Raw genomic sequence first — 19732 nt, forward strand, 5'->3', positions numbered from 1 at the left:
ACAGCCAATCTATAGTGACATAGCCTGTGTTTAAGTAGCAGTCTACCTGATTAATCTACATAAATGAGATTGCACTATTGATACGTAAGAGTGATTGGGTTGTTGGGATGTGTGATGGTGAGATGTGTCTACAAACACTTTCCCAGTGTGGGAATACTGGTCAGAACTGTAAAGAAGAGAAAGTGTGTATGGTTCAGGGAAGGGAGAACAGGAGCCAAGTGGTAAGGAGTCTTAAAACATACGATTTGACGTTTAGATTTTATTTCCTGCAGAAACCTCAGGCTTGCAAGCCAGTACATAAAATTATTCGAACGAAGCTCTACAAAGCAGCGCCTTGGTGCTGTGGTAGACCTAAGAGGCAGGGAGGTGGATGATTTAGGCCCTTAGTGAAAGTGGAGAGAGTGCTGGATCCAAGCCACACAGACGGGGAAAAATTAAGTTGTCCCTGGCATCAAACTAGTCCAGAAGTTGGTAGGAGGAAAAAAAGAGGAAGATAAAGAAGATAAAACAGAAACTCCAAAGCTGTAAGACAACAGGATCTCAAAGTTAAATGTTGAAAAGAGTGAGAATTTCGAGGCAAGTGAGGACAAAGCAATAGAATATGCCTTTAATATTAGACATTAAAGGAAATCATAGCAAAGGTTTCCCTGGAATCAGACGGAAGGAATTCAGACTGGAGTAATAGGGAGCTTTCTACACCTGCAAATTGGGTACAAATACCCCAAAGTTGAATATTTCAAAAAATATATTTATCTGGGAATTACAGAACTCAAGAGGGCCGCAGAATAAAATCTTAGCTATAAAATGGCAAGAATCTCTCAGCTAACAGAGCTTTTTCTATACTGGAGCTACTTACATTTGCATTTACTTTGGAATTTAACCCTCCACCTGCTTTCAAAGTCGCCATCTACTCCGATCCTCACAGGAGGGCTAAGCTTTTGGGGCCCTTTCAGGAATCAGAATCCTGCTTGGGAAGAAGCAGCGATCTGCCCATGGACAGAGAAGCCAGCAATGGAGCAAAAATTAGAACAAAAATTCCCAGCCCCCGCTGTCATACAGGCAGAAATCCTGTTCCTTGATCTTGGAAGAAAAGCATAGCTCACCTTGCCAAACCCTGAAACATGCATAACCATAATGGCTGCAAGATGGTTTTCCCCCAGCAACTTCCAATATCATTCAAAAGTACTTTAGCTTTAATTCTGATGCAGGCAACTAATGGATTCCAACACTTCCATTTTAAATTTTTTCTGCTTTTAAATCTTGATATCAAGCACTAATATCAAGCACTTGATATCTTGATATCAAGCACCCAATATTCACATGCACCAGAGGACTTTAATAAGACAGCTCTCATCATTAAGCTAACAATCCCCCCACATCAGCATCACCATCGTCACTTCTACTGACTAACTGCTCAATGTCCTTAAATGAAGATTTCCCTCTACTGAGTTTTCTCATGCTTTAGTAATAGCTGTACTATAACAAGTACTATTTACGGATTTCCTATGCTGAAAAGGCACTTTACAAGCATTATCTCACTTAATCTTCATAACAACCCTTTGAGGTTGGTGCTTCTGATAACCTCACTTAACACAAGAGGAAACCAAGGCCCAGAAAGGATAAAGAAAGCTGCCCCAAATCACACAGCTGGTAGGCAGCAAAGCTTAAATTCATACCCACTGAGTCTAACTGCAGAGCCTTCCTTCAGCCACCTCACTATTCTTAGAGTGTACTGGATTCATTTTTTCCAAAATCTATAATGAAATCAATCCATTAGGAAAGCTAGAAGGTAATACAAGTGGTCTAAGTGTAATAGAATTTTTAAACGTTATGCATAACATTAGACACTCTCTATGATGAAAAAAATTTAAATCAATGAAATGTAATCAAAATACACATGAAACATCTAACTCACATACATTCCTTAAAAGATTTACTGAAAAAGGCAAACTAAACCAAACCGATCTACCTTGGAAGTAAGAAGGGAAAGTCAGCAGTTAGGCAGAGATAAGAGTAAAATTGAAATATCTCTAAATTCAGGAATAAATGAGCACTCTGGAAACCACAAGTAATAAAAGTGAAAGATGCATATGCCCACTGAAATGACAATGGCTTTAAAGAAAATGAAATAGTAGTGCAATATTCTAGCATATTCAGAAAAAGTGGTATGACACTTTTGCCTTTTCCAGAGTCCAATTTTCATGAAACAGAACTCCATTTTATAGACTCTAAATTACATGATTTTCTCCAAGAAAACCACCAAGTCCAGATTCCCATATCACAATTCTCTCCAAACCCGACTTCAGTCTTTTATTTTTCCTTTTCTGAGACAGAGTCTTGCTCTGTCCCCCAGGCTGGAGTGCGCTGGCATGATCCCAGCTCGCTGCAACCTCCACTTCCCGGGCTCAAGCAATTCTCGTGCCTCAGCCTGCTGAGTAGCTGGGATTACAGGCGCACACCACCATGCCCTGCTAAGTTTTCTGTTTTTAGTAGAGATGGGGTTTTGCCATGTTGCCCAGGCTGGTCTTGAACTCCTGGCCTTGAATGATCCTCCCACCTCAGCCTCCCAAACTGCTGGAATTACAGGTGTGAGCCACCATGCCCGGTCCCCACGTAAGAGTCTTATAAAGACTCTTATCCTTCAACACACATAATACTAAGAGGAAATACTTCTCCAAACCCAGAAAGGTTTCACCAACACAGAAGAATGGCTAGATAGACTGAAAGAGGTCCACTGAACTGGGGAAAAAAGTCTAATTACAGAATAGTTTAAAATACCCACTACTTCCAAATCCACACCAACATATTATGTGTCAGTTATGTATTGCTGCATAAGAAACCATCACAACATGTAGTTCCTTACAACAATAAACATTTATTCTTTTTAAGGATTTTGTGGGATGTCAGTCTAGATAGTTCTGTTCATGTCCCTCCTGGGGTCATTCATGTGACTTCTGTCATCACACAACTCCACTGGGGCTGGAGGGGGCCATGATGACCTCATGCACACATCTGGCATTTGGCACCAGCTCACACAAGGCCCCTCCCTTCTCCTCCAGGCCAGGGCTCCTCCTCTGGTAAGCTAGACTCAGCTTTTTCACAGCAGTGGGGCTTCAGGGTACCAAAAGAACAGAGGCAAGAGGTGCAACATCCCTTAAAGACCAGGCTCCAGAGTTCACAGAACACTTTATTGGTCAAAGCAAGTCCAAAACCCAGCCTGGATTCAAGGAGGAGGAGAAAACAGACCATACTTCTTTATGGGAGGAGCAGCAAGCGTACCTTAGAAAGGGGTGGGGACACATCTACCACACCAGGTATATTATAAATAGTTACTAATCAATAAAATCTGGAAAATTAGTTGAAAAGATACCTTTCACAATGGATCTTCATTACATAAAATGGCACAAAGGTTGTTCCCTCCCTTCTTATATATGTAATGAAAAAAATTATGTTCCCAAGTCAGAATTTCAAAATCAGTGGGATCTCTGTTGCCATTTGGTCTCATCCAGCCAGTTTGGGGAATTCCTTTTATAATAGCCTACTTGACCATTTCCAGTAACATTACAAGGCAGAGAAACACTGTTCCTAAGCAGCTGTTGCTTTTGTTGTTGTTTTTGTTTTGAGACAGGGTCTCACTCTGTCACCCAGGCTGGAATGCAGTGGCGTGATCGCAGCTCACTGCAGCTCCAAACTCCTGGGCTCAAGTGATCCTCCTGCCTCAGCCTCCCAGGTGCACACCACCATGCCTGGCTAGCAGTTCTGATTGTTGTGTTTTCCCTTGAAATCTACCCCTGTATTTCTAAAAAATACAGATTTCTAAAAAATACAGAGGTGGACTTCTTCTGCCACTAGCCCTCTTCTACCTTCTGGAACTAAAGGCATGGAGACAACATAGTGTGATATGGTTTCAGGGGTGGCTCTGGAGTCAGAATGCCAAAGATTGAATCCCAGCTTTGCTGCTTCATGGTTGTGTGACCTAGGACAAGGTGCATAACCTCTCTGAGCTTCAGTTTCCTTATCTGTAAAATACAGTAATAGCAAATCTCAGAAGATTGATGTAAGGATTAAGTTAATTTATAAAATGATAAAACAGTGTCTTAGGCATAGTAAACTCTGAAATGCTTATTTTGTTGTTTTTAATGCTATTACTATTGAGTATGCTAAAAAGTCTTTTTTATTCTTTCCAATAATACTCCTTCAAATATTTAAAGATAACTAATGCCATCTACTCCATCCAAACCCTCTTCCAGACCAACATCTATGATTCCTTCAACCATTACTTCAATGACTTGGTTCCAGGTTCCTTTCTGAAACAAGGTCTCACTCTCTGTTGTTCAGGCTGGAATGCAGAGGCACAATCTTGGCTCACTGCAGTCTCAACTTCCCAGGCTCAAGCAATCCTTCCATCTCAGCCTCCCAAGTAGCTGGGGCTATAGACAAGAGCCACCACACCCTTTTTTTTTTTTTTTTTTTTTAAGAAATGGGGGGGGGGGGGTCTCACTATGTTGCCCAGGCTGGTCTTGAACTCCTGTGCTCAAGTGATCTTCCCACCTATTCCTGCCAAAGTGCTGGGATTACAAGCATGAGCCACTATGCCTGTCCCCAGATCCTCTGCCTTTCTGTCAGTTGTCTCTGTATAATACATGTACCTAAACCTGAACCCAAAGCTTCAGTTGTGTCAGTGGGAGGACAAGACCATCACTTCTCTTCTTTCAGAAACTGCACTCAAATAATGAAATCTTAGACGCATGTCTTCATTCAACAAATATGAATGAACTTCTAATGACAACCAGGAACTGTGCTCTTTGTGAAGACAAAATATAAAGATCCCCTCTGTGGGGTCCACCAAAGATGGGTCCCTTAGAAGTGTCCATGTCCTGATCCCTGGAACCGTGAATATGTTGCCTTACACAGCAAAAGGGACTTTGCCTATGTGATTAAGGATCTTTTGATTGAGAGATTAGCCTGGATTATCTGGGTGGGCCCGAAGTAATCACAAGGTTCCTTTTAGGAGGGAGGCGGAAGGGTCAGAGACAGAGAGGAAATGTGAGGTGATGATGGAGGCAGAGGTTAGAGTGGTGTGCTTGGAAGATGGAGGAAGGGCTCCCGGATGAAGGAATCTAAGAGGCATCTAGAGGCTGGAAAAGGCAACGACAACAAAAAGATTCTTCCCTAGAACCTCCAGAAGAAATGAACCCTGCTGTCACATTTTGGACTTCTGACATCCAGAACCATAAGGTAATAAATGTCTGTTGTTTTAAACCACTGAATTTGTGTTAATTTAGTACAGGTGTAATAGGAAACTCACATGCCATCCCTGCCCTCAGTTAGTTCATGGCCTTATGGGAGGAAAGCACCTAACTGAAAGGATTTGTAGAAAACAAATTGTTTTTTAATCCACTGGTCATGAACTTTAAAAACTTAAATTGGAAGAAAAGTTTTTTAATCCAGTGGTCACAAACTTTCAAAACTTAAATTGGAAGAAAATTAAATCTGAAAACAAAATTTTCTACTTAACACTCCCTTAGCTTTTATTTCCACCTCACACTGATATCAATCTTATAATCAAACATAACTCTAAGTCTTTTTATATGAAATTCCCTTAAGCCAGATCTCTGCCATTAAAGATTGGCAAAAGGGAGTCAATTTTATAAGTCCCTAATTCAAAAAGAGCTACTGATGTGATATTGCATTCTTTCCCCTGAAAATTCTCAACCTATTTTAAGCCTTTTTAATCAGCAAGGTTCGTGCCCACCACATCTTACACTCCCCAGCCTGGGAGCATCAGAATGAACCTAACTTTTTACAAGATTTTAAGTAAACTTTATTAAAATATACTTAAATGAAGAAAAAACCTTAAGACTTCCTTTTTTACTATTTTTTATTTTTTTCTTAAATAGGGTCTCACTCTGTCACCCAGACTATAGTGCATGGCATGATCATAGCTCATTGCAGCCTCAAATTCCTGGCCTCAAGAGTGATCCTCCTGCTTTAGCTTCAGGAGTAGCTGGGATTGCAGGCTCGCATCACCACACCCTGCTAATTTTTTGGTCTTGTTTTGTTTAGAGACAGGATCTTGCTATGTTGGCCAGGCTGATTTCAAACTCCTGGCCTCAAGTGATCCTCCCTCCTCAGCCTCCCAAAGTGCTGGGATTACAGGAATGAGCCTCCATGCCCAGCCCTTAGGGCTTGCGAGAAGTGGAAAGCCTTATATAATTACCAAGTAATTATCACTGAGATAAAAACTGCATGCCAGGCCAGAGGCAGTGGCTCACATCTGTAATTCTAGCACTTTGAGAGGAGGAGATGGGCAGATTGCTTGAGCCCAGGGGTTCAAGACCAGCCTGGGCAACATGGCAAGACCCCATCTCTAAAAAAAAAAAACAAAATCAGCCAGATATGGTGGCTCACGCCTATAGTCCCAGCTACTCAGGTGGGCTGAGGTGATAGGATCACTTGAGCCCAGGAGAGGGAGGTTGCAATGAGCTGAGATCACACCACTGTACTCCAGCCTGGGTAACAGAGCGAGATCCTGTCTCTAAAAAGTGAAAGAATGCCTCTGAAGCCCCTTCTGCCCTTTCCTAGTCACTAAATCCATCAAAGGTGACCAGTAGCCTGACTTCTACCACCGTGGTTTATTTAGTTGTCTGTTTTTGAACTTCACATGAATGAAATCACATTGCACTTACTCTTTTACATCTATCTTGGTTTTGCTCAGCTTTGTGTCACAAGATTCATCCATGTTGTTATGTGAGGCAATAATTTGTTCATTCTTTTTTTTTTTTTTTTTGAGCTGGAGTCTCGCTTTGTTGCCCAGGCTGGAGTGCAGTGGCTGGATCTCAGCTCACTCCAAGCTCCGCCTCCCGGGTTCACGCCATTCTCCTGCCTCAGCCTCCTGAGTAGCTGGGACTACAGGCGCCTGCCACCTCGCCCAGCTAGTTTTTTGTATTTTTTAGTAGAGACAGGGTTTCACCGTGTCAGGATGGTCTCGATTCCTGACCTCGTGATCCGCCTGTCTCGGCCTCCCAAAGTGCTGGGATTACAGGCTTGAGCCACCGTGCCCGGCCAATTTGTTCATTCTTATTACTGTACAAATTAGTGCTTTTTGTGTCCTATTTAAAAAACTTGTCCCTGGGTCATAAAGATATTTTACTTAACTTTCTTCCAGGTGCTTTGTTTTAGCATTCACATTTAGGTATATGATGTTATCTTGATTAATTTTTGTATATGAGATGAGGTACATGATCTAGCTTCATTTTGTCTATGTACATAGGGAATCGACCCAGTGTCATTTACCAAGAAGACCATCTTCTCTCCACTGCCCTGCAGTGTTGCCTCTGTCATAAATCAAAAGACCACAGATGTATAAGCCTGTTTATGGATTCTCTGCTCAGTTCCATAATCTGTGTAGTTTCATGCAATACCACACTGACATGACTAAATACTGATCCAGTAGCTTAGGTCCTCCAATTTTGCTCTTACGACTGTCTGGAATTTCCAAATAAATTTTACAATCAGCTTATCACCTATTTTTGAAGAAAAAAATTTGCCGGGATTTTGATTGGGATTAGCCCAAATCTATAGATTTGCAGAGCAATACCATACCCTCTGTTATTTTAAATCTAATTTGTCTCAATGCTCCAGCTTGCAAAGAGGTTTTTTTTTTTTTTTTTTTTTTTTTTTTTTTTTAAATCATGAATGGGTGCTGAATTGTATCAAATAATTTTTCTCCTTTACTTCATGTATGGAGTTAAATTACATTTGTTGACTTTTCTAGTGTTAGCCAAAGTTTACATTCCTGAAATAAATCTAACTTGGTCATGATTTATTATCCTTTTTATAGATTGCTAGATTTGACTTACCATTATTTAAGACTTATGTGTCTGTCTTTATGAGCATTTGGTCTATAATTTTCTTGTAATATCCTTATCAATTTTTAGTAACAAGATTGTGCTGGCCTCATAAATGAAACTGGAAAGTGGTTCCTCTTTAATTTTCTTAAATGTTTGGAAGTTTCACTAGTAAAGCCATCTGGGCCTGAAAATTTTGCTATGGAAAGGTTTTTAACTACAAATTCAATGTCTTTGGTAGATACAGGACTACTATTTTTTTCTAGCTTTTGTGTCTTCAGTAATACATTTTACTGGAAAAACTTGTCAATTTCATCTGAATTTTCAAATGTATTACCATGAAATTGTTCATAACATCTTTAGAGTTTCTGTCTGTGGTATATGTGATTGTAGTTCATCTTTCCTCCCTCACACTAATAACATCATCTACCACTAAGGTTAATTTCTACTAGCCAAAAAAAAAAAAAAAAAAAAAGGTAGGGTGTATACACGACACACATCCACTATTTCAGGAATATTCTTCAATCGTATTACCCACAGAAGGAGCAGAGCAGGTAGATTATATAAACAATCCAGCAATCCCCTCTCAAAAGCTTTCATCAAACAGAAACTGTGAACCCGGGCTAAGGGGAACACTGAAGAAGGAAACTACCATCAGTAATGCACTAACAGGCCAGGTGTGGTGGCTCATGCCTGTAATCCCACCATTTTGGGAGGCTGAGGTGGGCAGATCACTTGAGCCTAGGAGTTTGAGACCAGCCTCGGCAACATGCCGAAATCCCTTCTCTACTAAAAATACAAAAATTAGCCAGGAATGGTGTTGCATGCCAGTAGTCCAGCTGCTCGGCAGGCTGAGGTGGGAGCCCAGGAAGTTGAGGCTGCAGTGAGCTGTGATCCAGCTTGGGAAACAGAACAAGACCCCTTCTCAAAAAAAAAAAAAAAAAAAAGTGATACTTTAAGGTGGCCAGCAAGTACTTAGATGACAACAACCACTAAGTAAGGTTGTATGTAACCCAGGATCCCCAGCCCTCCACTCCCAAGGTGTCCATAGAGAGAATTCAGGGGAATATGAGCTCAAATATCTTTATTTTCATGAATTTCTGGCTGAAAATTAGCATTTCATTGGATTATAGATGTGGACAAGAAATCACAGTAGTAAGAGCAGTTCCGGCCAGATATGATGGCTCCCGCCTGTAATTCCAACATATTGGGAGGCCGAGGTGGGCAGATCACTTCAGGCCAGGAGTTCAAGACCACCCTGGCCAACATGATGAAATCTTGTCTCTACTAAAACTACAAACTAAGCCTGACATGGTGGTGAACATCTGTAATCCCAGCTACTGGGGTGGGTGAGGCATGAGAATTGCTTGAACTCAGGAGGCAAAGGTTGCAGTGAGCCGAGATTACGCCACTGCACTCCATCTTGTGTGACACAGTGAGACGCTGTCTCAAAAAAAAAAAAAAAAAATAGAAAAGCATGGTAGTAAGAGCAGCTCGGATGACTCTGTCACCAGGAAAAGTCAGATACTGTCATACCACAGTGTAGCTTTTGAAAATACTACAAAATACCATTTACATGGGCATCACTACTTTGAAATTACAGGAGTTATTTGCTACTGCACTGAATTGTTTTTACTTTTTAATAAAAGTACTGCATTAATAAAGAAGTACATATACTCATAAATTTGGAGTTTTAGTTTTTTCACTTTATTATTTTTTTTAAGAAACAGGGTCTCACTCTGTCATGCCGGCTAGAGTGCAGTGGCCTGATCATAGTTCACTGCAGCCTTGACCTCCTGGGCTCAAATGATCCTTCCTCCTCAGCCCCACAAGTTGTTGGGACTACAAGTGATGCTAGCACTGGGGAGTGGCTGCAAATACCGATTAGCATTAACAGAGAGGTTTGACTACACAGAGACCATAATAAATCAATTGCTTGCAGACTCATATCAAAATCCTATCAGTGAGTGTCAAGTAACAAGCTGCGTCTGGTGGCAGGCTTTATAGTGGCAAGTGAGTTGATGTACTTCCACTATACAACCGCAGCCGTGGGCAGGCTTTAAGTCAGAATCCAACACTTATTTTAGTTCACTCGTGGTCCACCCATTATTTTATTTACCACTTCCAGCTGTACCTGTTTCCTGCACTGCGCATTTGTCTCAGTCACAGTTTTGGTAAGCCCACAAGTTAACCCTAGCCAAAATGAGTAAAAAAAAACGTCATTGGTAAGCTTCTTTGAAAAGGTGGAAAGACCCAATGATGAGACAGAAGACGCTAAGACTGCCAACAAAAAGAAAGCTACATTTAAAAGAAAATACCAGGAGTCAAACTCAAATTACAGGTTCATTGCAACAAGTGATTCACATTCTCCAAACCCACTTTGTATAACATGTGGCTACTGGCTATCCAGTGAAGCCATGAAACCTTCAAAACTGCTTCACCACATGGAGACCAAGCACCCTTCATTAAAAGACAAACCTCTGGAGTATTTCAAAAGAAAAAACATAAGCACAAAGAACAGAAGCAATTATTGAAGGCTACCATTTCATCAAATGTGTCTGCAATGAGAGCATCATTCTTAGTGGCTAACCGTATTGCTAAAGCTAAGAAGCCCTTTACTATTGGTGAAGAGTTGGTCCTGCGTACTTCTAAGGACATTTGTTCTGAACTTTTAGGAGAGGCTGCAGTTCAAAAGGTGGCATGTGTTCTTCTCTAGCAGCATAACTAGGCTAATTGAAATAGCAGAGGATATTGAGGCACAATTGTTAGAGAGGATTAATGAGTCACTGCAGAATGCAATCCAGATTGACTAGTCTACCAATGCTGACAAGGCAACAATGCTTGTTTTTGTGTGATATGGTTTTCAGGAGGATATGCATGAGGATGTTAGATGCACGAGGATGTGTCACTTGCACTTTTGTTGCTAACCAACACCACAGCTGTAGAATTATTCAAGTCTTTGAATGATTACCTATCAGGAAAACTGAATTGGTCATTTTGGGTAGTACATGCATGAGCAGAGCGACTGCTACAGCTGGTTTCACTACTCGGGTCAAAGAGGTCACTTCTGAATGTGAGTCTATGCACTGTTACATTCATAGAGAAGAGTTGGCTAGCTGAAAAATGTCACCTGAACAACGTTTTGCAGGATATGATTAAAATTATCAACCACATTAAAGTACATGCCCTTAACTCACATCTGTTCATGCAGCTTTGTGAGATGGACGTAGGGCACACACATCTTTTATACACAGAAGTGGGATGGCTTTCTAAAGATAGATCACTGGCCAGCGTTTGAGTTATGAGGGCCACTCCAGAGATTTCTTTTAGAAAAACAGTCACCACTGGCAGCACATTTCACAGAAGGGGTAGCAAAACTTGCTTACCTGCTTACCTACTCAACGAACTCAATCTGTCCCCTCAGGAGAGAACTGTGTTCAAGTCAACAGATAAGTGGCTGTACTCAAAACCAAACTGGAATTATTGGGGCGACAAGTGAACACGGATTTCTGACATGTTTCAAACATTAGCAGAGATTTTGAAAGAGACTAAGTCAGGGCCTTCTTTCTCCCAGCTGATGCATGATCACAGCTTTCAAAAGAGTTTGAGCATTACTTCCCACCTACAAAAGACCTACGTACTGGGAAGGATCCTAGACCCATCTGTGAATAAGCCAGGTAAATTGACTTTGTCCATGCTAGAAGAGGACCAGTTGCTTGAGATGGCAAATGACGGGGCCCTAGAAATATGTCTGAGAGAACTTCAAATCTCCATACATTCTGGATTAAAGTCAAGGCGAAATATCCTGAGACTGCCACAAAAGCACTGAAAAGTCTGCTTCCATTTCCAACATCCTATCTTTGTGAAGCAGGGTCTTCTGCAGTGACAGCAACCAAAATGAGACTATGGAGTAGACTGGACATAAGCAAACAGACTTTGGGTGTCAATGTCTACCAACACCATCAGATGGGACCGCCTAGTTGCAGGAAAACAAGCTCAGGGGTCCCACTGATTCTACTCTATGGTGAGTTGTATTCATTATATATTACAATGTAATAATAATAGAAATAAAAGTCCACAATAAATGTAATGCGGGGGGGGGAGGGCATGGTGATTCACACCTGTAATCCCAGCACTGTGGGAGGCCAAGGAGAGGATGGCTTGAGTTGAGGAGTTCAAGTTTAGGAATTTGAGACCAGCCTGGTTGACATGGTGAAATCCTGTCTCTATTAAAAATGCAAAAATTAGCCGGGTGTGGTGTCGCACGCCTGTAAGCTACTCTGCAGGCTGAGGCACGAGAATTGCTTGATTCCAGGAGGTGGAGGTTGCAGTGAGCCGGTATCGTGGCACTGCACTCCAGCCTGGGTGACCCAGCAAGACTCTATCTCAAAACAAATAAATAAAATAAATGTAACGCGCTTGAATTCTCCCAAACCATCCCCACTCCCCCGGTCCATGAAAAAATTATTTTCCATGAAACCGGTCCTTGGTGCCAAAAAGGTTGGGGACCACTACTTTAGGGAACACTTCCCCCTGGGCCAGGTCCTGAGCTGGAAGCAGGGTGTGCAGTTAAGGCCCATGCTCGGAAGTTCGTGATGCTACCTACCTACAGAGCTCCCAACATCTGGCCACCCACAAAAATGGCTGCTCCCTCCAGAGACTTGACTTTCACCCTAAGTTCATCCATCTAACCTACTCCCAAGGAGGAGACAAAGTAAACAGTAGATAAAGCACGGGCGTTGATCCAAAAGAGGAGTCCAAAACTCAGCCCTGACATGTACTAGTTTGCGGCTTTGGCTCCCCTCCAAGGCTTTCTCTATCCCACGGTGAAAAGCGGTAACACCACCTATCTTTCCCAGTTACTGTAAGGTTTAGAAATAATGTATCTAAAGCACCTAACAAGCACATAGTCTCCTTAAATTAACATTAATTGAATCTCTCAGGTCAGAGCTGTCCTTATCAAACACTTAATCACAATTAAGGACTGGTAACGAGAAAGGAGGGAGAAAAATCACAGGGAAAATGGAACATGAGGAATGGAAGGGGGAAAAATCATTCCTCAAAGTCTCCTTCAATGAACTACCACTTCTTCAATGAAGCCTTCCCTCTCTTCTCCTTGCGTTCCCATAGCTCTTAATCACATTGAAATCGGTCCTTAGCTCTGAGAATGAATGAGATGCCAGGCGCAGTAATCCCAGCACTTTGGGAGGCCGAGGCGGGCAGATCACCTGAAGACAGGAGTTCGAGACCAGCCTAGCCAGCATGGTGAGACCCCCCCCACCCCCACCCCGTCGCTACTAAAAATACAAAATTAGCTGGGCTTGGTGGCACATGCCTGTAATCCCAACTACTCAGAAGGCAAGGCTGGAGAATCGCTCGAAACCGGGATGCGAAGGTTGCAGTGAGCAGAGATTGTGCCACTGCACTCCAGCCTGGGCGATGAGAGCCACACTCCGTCTCAAAAAACACAAACAACAACAGAAAGAGACAGAGAAGCAATGTCTCACTCCCACATAATGCAAGCCTCCGAGGATGCCAAATGCCCTAGCTCTACAACCCTGATCCAAGAGCAATGAACACAGGTAGCAACACATTTCTTAACAGAATGCTACCCGTAAAAAAGCACCTCTGGTGAGGACTGGGGGGAGGGGTTTTCCGCATAAAGACCTGCCACCTGAAGGTTAGACTCAGAACAGAAGAAGGAAACTGAGTCCTGAAGACAGAACGCAAAGGAAGTCTCTAACTTTAGAGTCCCTGGAGTCACAGCAGGCAGGCAGGCAGGCAGGCACACCGCTGATACTGCCAAGGGGACCAGAGTTCGCAACTCCCCGCAGCAGTGCCGGAAGCTGGGGACGAAGCCAAGGAGAGAGGACGCCGGCTGGGGCGTGCGCGGACATGTCCCGGCGCCCAGATCCCCGCCTTTGCCCGGGTGCACTAAGCGCGCGGCCCCCGCCGCTTTTGTCTCCTTCGCCTCACCGGGAACTTCCTCTGTCCCGCCCTCGGGCGCGCACACGGGAACTGGGGTAGAAACGGAAAGCGTTTGGTGCATTTTTTTTTTAACGAAGTAAACTGACGCAGAAAATTCAGCATCTAACCTCCCCAGGACCCCCTACGGTCACCAGTTACCAACCTCCGGGCTGTCCCGGGCGGCGGCGACGGCAACGTTCACGCGCGCCGCGAGTTCCCAACACCCCTCTTTCGGCACTTCCGAGTCCCAGCGACATCGGCGGCGGCTGCGGGCTTCCCCGGGACGCCACCCTCTTTCCCCCGGAGCTGCCCTTTGGAGGAGTAGTCCAGCGCGCGTCCTCTGAGCACGCCCCTGCCGCCGTGCCCGCGCGCCCTCCGCGCCCGGACTCGGGAACCCGCGGCGCTCCCGGGGCGGTGGCGAGCAGGCCGTGCTGCTGCAGGGGGACGGGCCACAGAGCGGCCTGCCTCTCCGAACCGCGTTTGCCCCGCCGGCGGCCCGGGACCCCTAGCCCCGCTCACCCCTCGCCCCGCTCACTCCTCGGCTGCCGGTTTCCACTGACCCTGGCGTGTATATCTCTCCCCCCACCTGTATGTTCATTGCAGGTGTGGGGCTGCCTGCAAGTTAATTGCAGAGTGAAAGTCACCTGAAACTTGAGGTGGGCCTTCATTCCAACACCAGTGGTCCCCACCTACATTTCCTAGGCGAAAGGAAGGTAGTTCGGTGCCGTGGAAAGAGGGCGGGTTTTGCAGCCCTGGCAGTTTCGAGGGCTCGCTGTGTGAACTTAGCCCCTGTAAGCCTCCCTGTCCAACTCTGTAAAACAGAAATAAACTTCCCTGCCTTTCCTTGTAAATTAGAGTGAAGATCAAACAGAATAAACTTTATGAATTGTAAAACAACTTACAGAGATCACTACTGCAAAATGGGTACGAAGATTTTGATTGCGTTGTGAAAAGGCTGAAAGATCTGAAGATGCCCCAACGGGGTGTAATTGGGACGATGTTGCTGCCCGGAGGCCTCCAAGCCTGAGCCAACAGACAGGCTTGCCAGAGTTCTGCAGACTTATTTCAGCATAATCACCTGGCTCTCCTTAAAACCTCGGGCTTCTGGATCCCTCCCCAAACCAAATGAATCAGACTGTCCATGGCACGGGCGGCTCAGGTGGTTCTATGATAAGGTAAAAGTGGATAACTCTGCGCTAGGCAGCAGGGAAATGCGGAAGCTGTGCTCTCAGAAATTTCATCTAGCAGTCATTGTAATGGTCGAGAGGATTATTTTAACGATTGTAGAATTCTCCAGGAAACCAGAGTATGAACTCTCCAAGAGCTAGAGCCATCTTTTCTTTCTGCTTTCTCCCAACCCACCCACCCCAAAATCTAGTACAGGATGATGTTCAGTAAGCAGGTGTTAGTAAACTAGCCCCAAATAGGAGTGCCAGATTTAACAAATAAAAAATACAGTATACTCGATTAAAATTGAATTTCAGGCTGGGCACGGTGGCCCACGCCTGTAATCTCAACACTTTGGGAGCCGTAGCAGGAGGGTCACTTGAAGCCAGGAGTTTGAGACCAGCCTGACCAACATGGTGAAACCCCCTCTCTACTAAAAATTAGCCTGGTGTGGTGGCCTGCGCCTGTAATCCCAGCCACTTGGGAGGCGGAGGCATGAGAATTGCTTGAACCCGGGAGGCAGAGGTTGCAGTGAGCTCAGATAGCACCACTGCACTCCAACCTGGGTGACTGAGCCGGACTCTGTCTCAAAAAATAAGTACATAATTTCAGGTGAACAATATGTAACTTTTTAGTATCACTATGACCCATGCAATATTTGGATATACTTGTGTTTAAAAAAAGAAAAAAGTACTTACAGGAAGCTTGTAATCCCAGCACTTTGGGAGGCCAAGGTGAGCAGATAACTTGAATCCAGGAGTTTGAAACCAGCCTGGCCAACATGATGAAACTCCATGTCTACCAAAAAAAAAAAAAAAATTTATCTGAAATTCAAATTTACATCCTAGGTATCTGAAAAGCAAATTTAACTGGGTATTTTATCTGGCAACTCTAGATCCAAGGGTTTGGCAGAGGGAGTGGTGGAATAAGAACTCAACTCAGGTAGTGTCAGACTTAGAGACAGGGATATGATAACAGCTCCTACATTATTTCTAAAAGATGCTGTTGTTAATATAGGTTCAGTGTGATTTAATCCCTATCTATAAACACACTTTAAATTCACCAGAGAACACAAAGGAGATAAAGGTAGATTTAAACACAGGCAATCAGAAACATCAATTAAATAAAAATAGCCAAAATTTATGTGTGTATATATATATTTCAGAGAGAGTCTCACTCTGTCACCCAGACTGAGTGCAGTGGCATGATCTCAGCTCACTGCAGATTCAAGCAATTCTCGTGGCTTATCCACCTGAGTAGCTGGGATTACAGGCATGCACCAGCCACCACACCTGGCTAATTCTTGTAATTTTTAGTAGAGACATGGTTTTGCCTTGTTGGCCAAGCTGGTCTCGAACTCCTGACCTCAAGTGATGTACCTGCCTCAGCCTCCCAAAGTGCTGGGATTACAGGTGTGAGCCACTGTGCTTGGCCATAATAGCAAAAATTTAAAGATTAGCAATAGACTGGGGTATTTGCAAGAAATTTGCAAAGTGTTAATTTTAAAATTATATATAGGGTCAATACAATCAATAAGAAAACATTAGAAACCAATTATAGACGAGCAAGACACATTTATAGACAACCCACTAGAAAAAGGAGGAGGGAAATAAAATTAGGAAACAAAATATATTGCAAAAAGCTCAATGAAATGCATAGTAAAATAAGAACACACAATTTTCACACATTAAGTTGGCAAAAAATTAAAAAATAACATTACAGCCTGGCATGGGTGCTATGTGATAGCACTCACACACAATGTTTAGTTGGGTAAACAATTTGGCAATATGAAAACCCTTAAAATTTATCAAAATCTAAGAGAGGTGGGGCAAGATGGCCAAATAGAAGCCTCTACCAATTGTCCTCCCTTCAAGAACAACAAGATGAACGACTATCTACAAAAACACACCTTAATAAGAACCAGAGATCAAGTGGGCCATTGCAGTACCAGGTTTTAACTTCATATCACTGGAAGAGGCACTGAAAAGCGTAGAAAAGACAGTCTTGAATTGCGGACGCTACTCCTCCCTCATCCTCCAGCAACAGCCGCGGAAAGATTCTTTCAGATCTTATGCAAGACCACTAAGGTGGTACCTCTGAGTCTGCAAGAGCCATAGCATTCCTGGGCTTGGGGTGCCCCCTAATGCAGAAATGACTGCAGTGACCCAAAACTAAGATCACAACACCCAAGTCCCTTTGAATACCTGGAAAGCCTTCCCAAGAAGGATGAGGACAAACAAACCCAGACTGTGAAGACTACAATAAATACCTAACTCTTCAATGCCCAGACACTGACACACATTCACAAGCATCAAGACCATCCAGGAAAACATGACATCACCAAACAAACTAAATAAGGCATCACTCCCAGAGTGACCTTTCAGACAGAGAATTCAAAACAGCTCTTTTGAACATGAACAGCTCTTCACTGAGTTTCTACTCAGTGAAATTCAAGATAACATGAGAAGGAATTCAGAATCCTATCAGGTAAATTTAATGAAGCAATTGAAATAATTGAAAAGAATTAAGCCCAAAATTCTGGAAATGAAAAATACAATTGATATGCTGAAGAATGCATGTGAGTACTTTAATAGCAGAATTGATTGAGTAGAAGAAAGAACTAGTGAGCTTGAAGACAAACTATTTGAAAATATGCAGTGGGAGGAGACAAAAGAAAAAATAATTTAAAAACATGAAGTACACCTACAAGATCTATAAAATAGCCTCAAAAGGCAAATCTGAGTTATTGGCCTTAAAAAGGAGGTTGAGAAAAGATAGGGGTAAAAAGTTTATTGAAAGGGATAATAACAGAGAACTTTCCAAACCTAGAAGAATAGATCAATATCCAAGTAGAAAAGGTTATAAAACGCCAAGCTGATTTAACCTAAATAAGACTACCTTAAGACATTTAATAATCAAACTTCCAAGGGTCAAGGATAAAGAAAGGATACTGGCCGGGCACAGTGGCTCACACTTGTAATCTTAACACTTTGGGAGGCCGAGGCAGGTGGATCACCTGAGGTCAGGAGTTTGAGACTAAACTGACCAACATGGGGAAACCCTGTCTCTACTAAAAATACAAAATTAGCCAGGCATGGTGGTGGGTGCCTCTAATCCCAGCTACTTGGGAGGCTGAGGCAGGAGAATCACTTAAACCTGGTTGGCAGAGGTTGCAGTGAGCTGAGATGGCATCACTGCACTCCAACCTGGGCAACAGAATGAGACTATGTCTCAAAAAACAAAAATAAATTTTTAAAAAACCCTACAATGGAGCGCCAATACGTCTGGCAGCAGACTTTTCAGGGGAAACCTTACAGGCCAAGAGAGAGTGGCATGACATGTTTAAAGTGCTGAGGAAAAAAAAATTATCTTAGAATAGTATATTCAGTGAACCATATCCTTCAAACATAAAAGTATAGAAATAAAGACTTTTCCAGACAAACAAAAGCTGAAGGATTTATCATCAACACCAGCCCTGTACAAGAAATGCGAAAGGGAGTTCTTCAGTCTGAAAGAAAAGGATGTTAATGAGCAATAAGAAATCATCTGAAGGTGCAGAACTCACTGGTAATAGTACATACACAGAAAAACACAGTATATTTTAACACAGTAATTGTGGTGTGTAAACTACTCATATCTTGAGTGAAAAGACTGAAAGAGGAAGCAATTAAAAATAATAGCTACCACAACTTTTCAAGACTTAAACAATACAGTAAAATATAAATAGAAACAACAAAAAGTTAAAAAGTAGGGTAAGCAAGTTAAAATGTAGAGTTTTCATTAGTTTTCTCTTTGCTTGCTTGTTTGTTTATGCACTCAGTGTTAAGTTGTCATCAATTTAAGATAATGTGTTATAAGATATAATTTTCAAGCCTCATGGTAACCTTGAATCAAAAACATACAACAGATTCTCAAAAAGTAAAAAGCAAGAAATTAAAACATAACCACCAGAGAAAATCACCTTCACTAAAAGGAACACAGGAAGGAAGGAAAGAAGGAACAGAAGACCACCAAACAACCAGAAAACAAATAACAAAATGGCAGGAGTAAGTCCTTACTTATCAATTATAACATTGAATGTAAATGGACTAAACTCTCCAATCAAAAGACGTAACAGTGGCTGAATGGCTTTAAAAAACCAGAGGCTACACTTCTCAGCCTGTCAGATGGCCACCCTGCAGTCTGCAACCTTATATAAGAAAGTCTCTTTTCTAAATGTATAAAAAATGTGTGATTTTTTTTTAAGCTGACACATGCCAGAATTTCCTTCCTTTTTAAAACTGCTAATATTCCATTGTATGTATGTCACACATTTTCTCCATTTATCTCTCTATGGACTCTTGAGTTGCTTTCTTCTTTTGGCTATTGTGAATAATGCTGCCATGAACACAGATATATAAACATCTCTTTGAGACCCTGCGTTGGATTCTTTTGAGTATATACCCAGAAGTGAAATTGCTGAATCATATGGTAATTCTGTTTTTAATTTTTATGAAGAATTGCCATACTATTTTCCATAGAGGCTGTACCATTTTACATTCCCATCAACAGTGCAATTTCTCCATATCCTCACCAATACTTGTTTTTTTTATTTGTTTTTATACTAGCCATTCTAATCAGTATGGGGTAGTATCTCCTTGTAGTTTTAATTTACATTTCCCTAATGATTAATGATGTTGATCATCTTTTCATATGCTTATTGGTCATTTACATACCTTCTCTGGAGAACTGTCTAATCAAGTCCTATG

The 19732-nt window shown here is 42.4% G+C and overlaps 1 protein-coding gene across 3 annotated transcripts in view; it reads right to left on the bottom strand.

Moving 5' to 3' along the window:
• Nucleotides 1-14252, bottom strand: part of HHAT (hedgehog acyltransferase) — a 377292-nt gene extending 363040 nt beyond the window's left edge. The window contains exon 1 of one of the 3 annotated variants that reach the window (XR_004058941.1): nt 13981-14251. Coding sequence is in view for 1 of the 3 variants with exons in the window: in XM_030936771.1 (XP_030792631.1) it covers nt 13981-14074 (94 nt within the window). In the remaining 2 variants the exon portion in view is untranslated. Of the gene's footprint in view, nt 1-13980 lie in introns of all 3 variants that reach the window. The other 2 variants (XM_030936771.1, XM_030936770.1) reach the window with 2 other exon arrangements.
• Nucleotides 14253-19732: the final 5480 nt, after the last annotated feature.

Source organism: Rhinopithecus roxellana, chromosome 8, assembly GCF_007565055.1.
Source record: "Rhinopithecus roxellana isolate Shanxi Qingling chromosome 8, ASM756505v1, whole genome shotgun sequence".
Lineage (NCBI taxonomy): Eukaryota > Metazoa > Chordata > Mammalia > Primates > Cercopithecidae > Rhinopithecus > Rhinopithecus roxellana.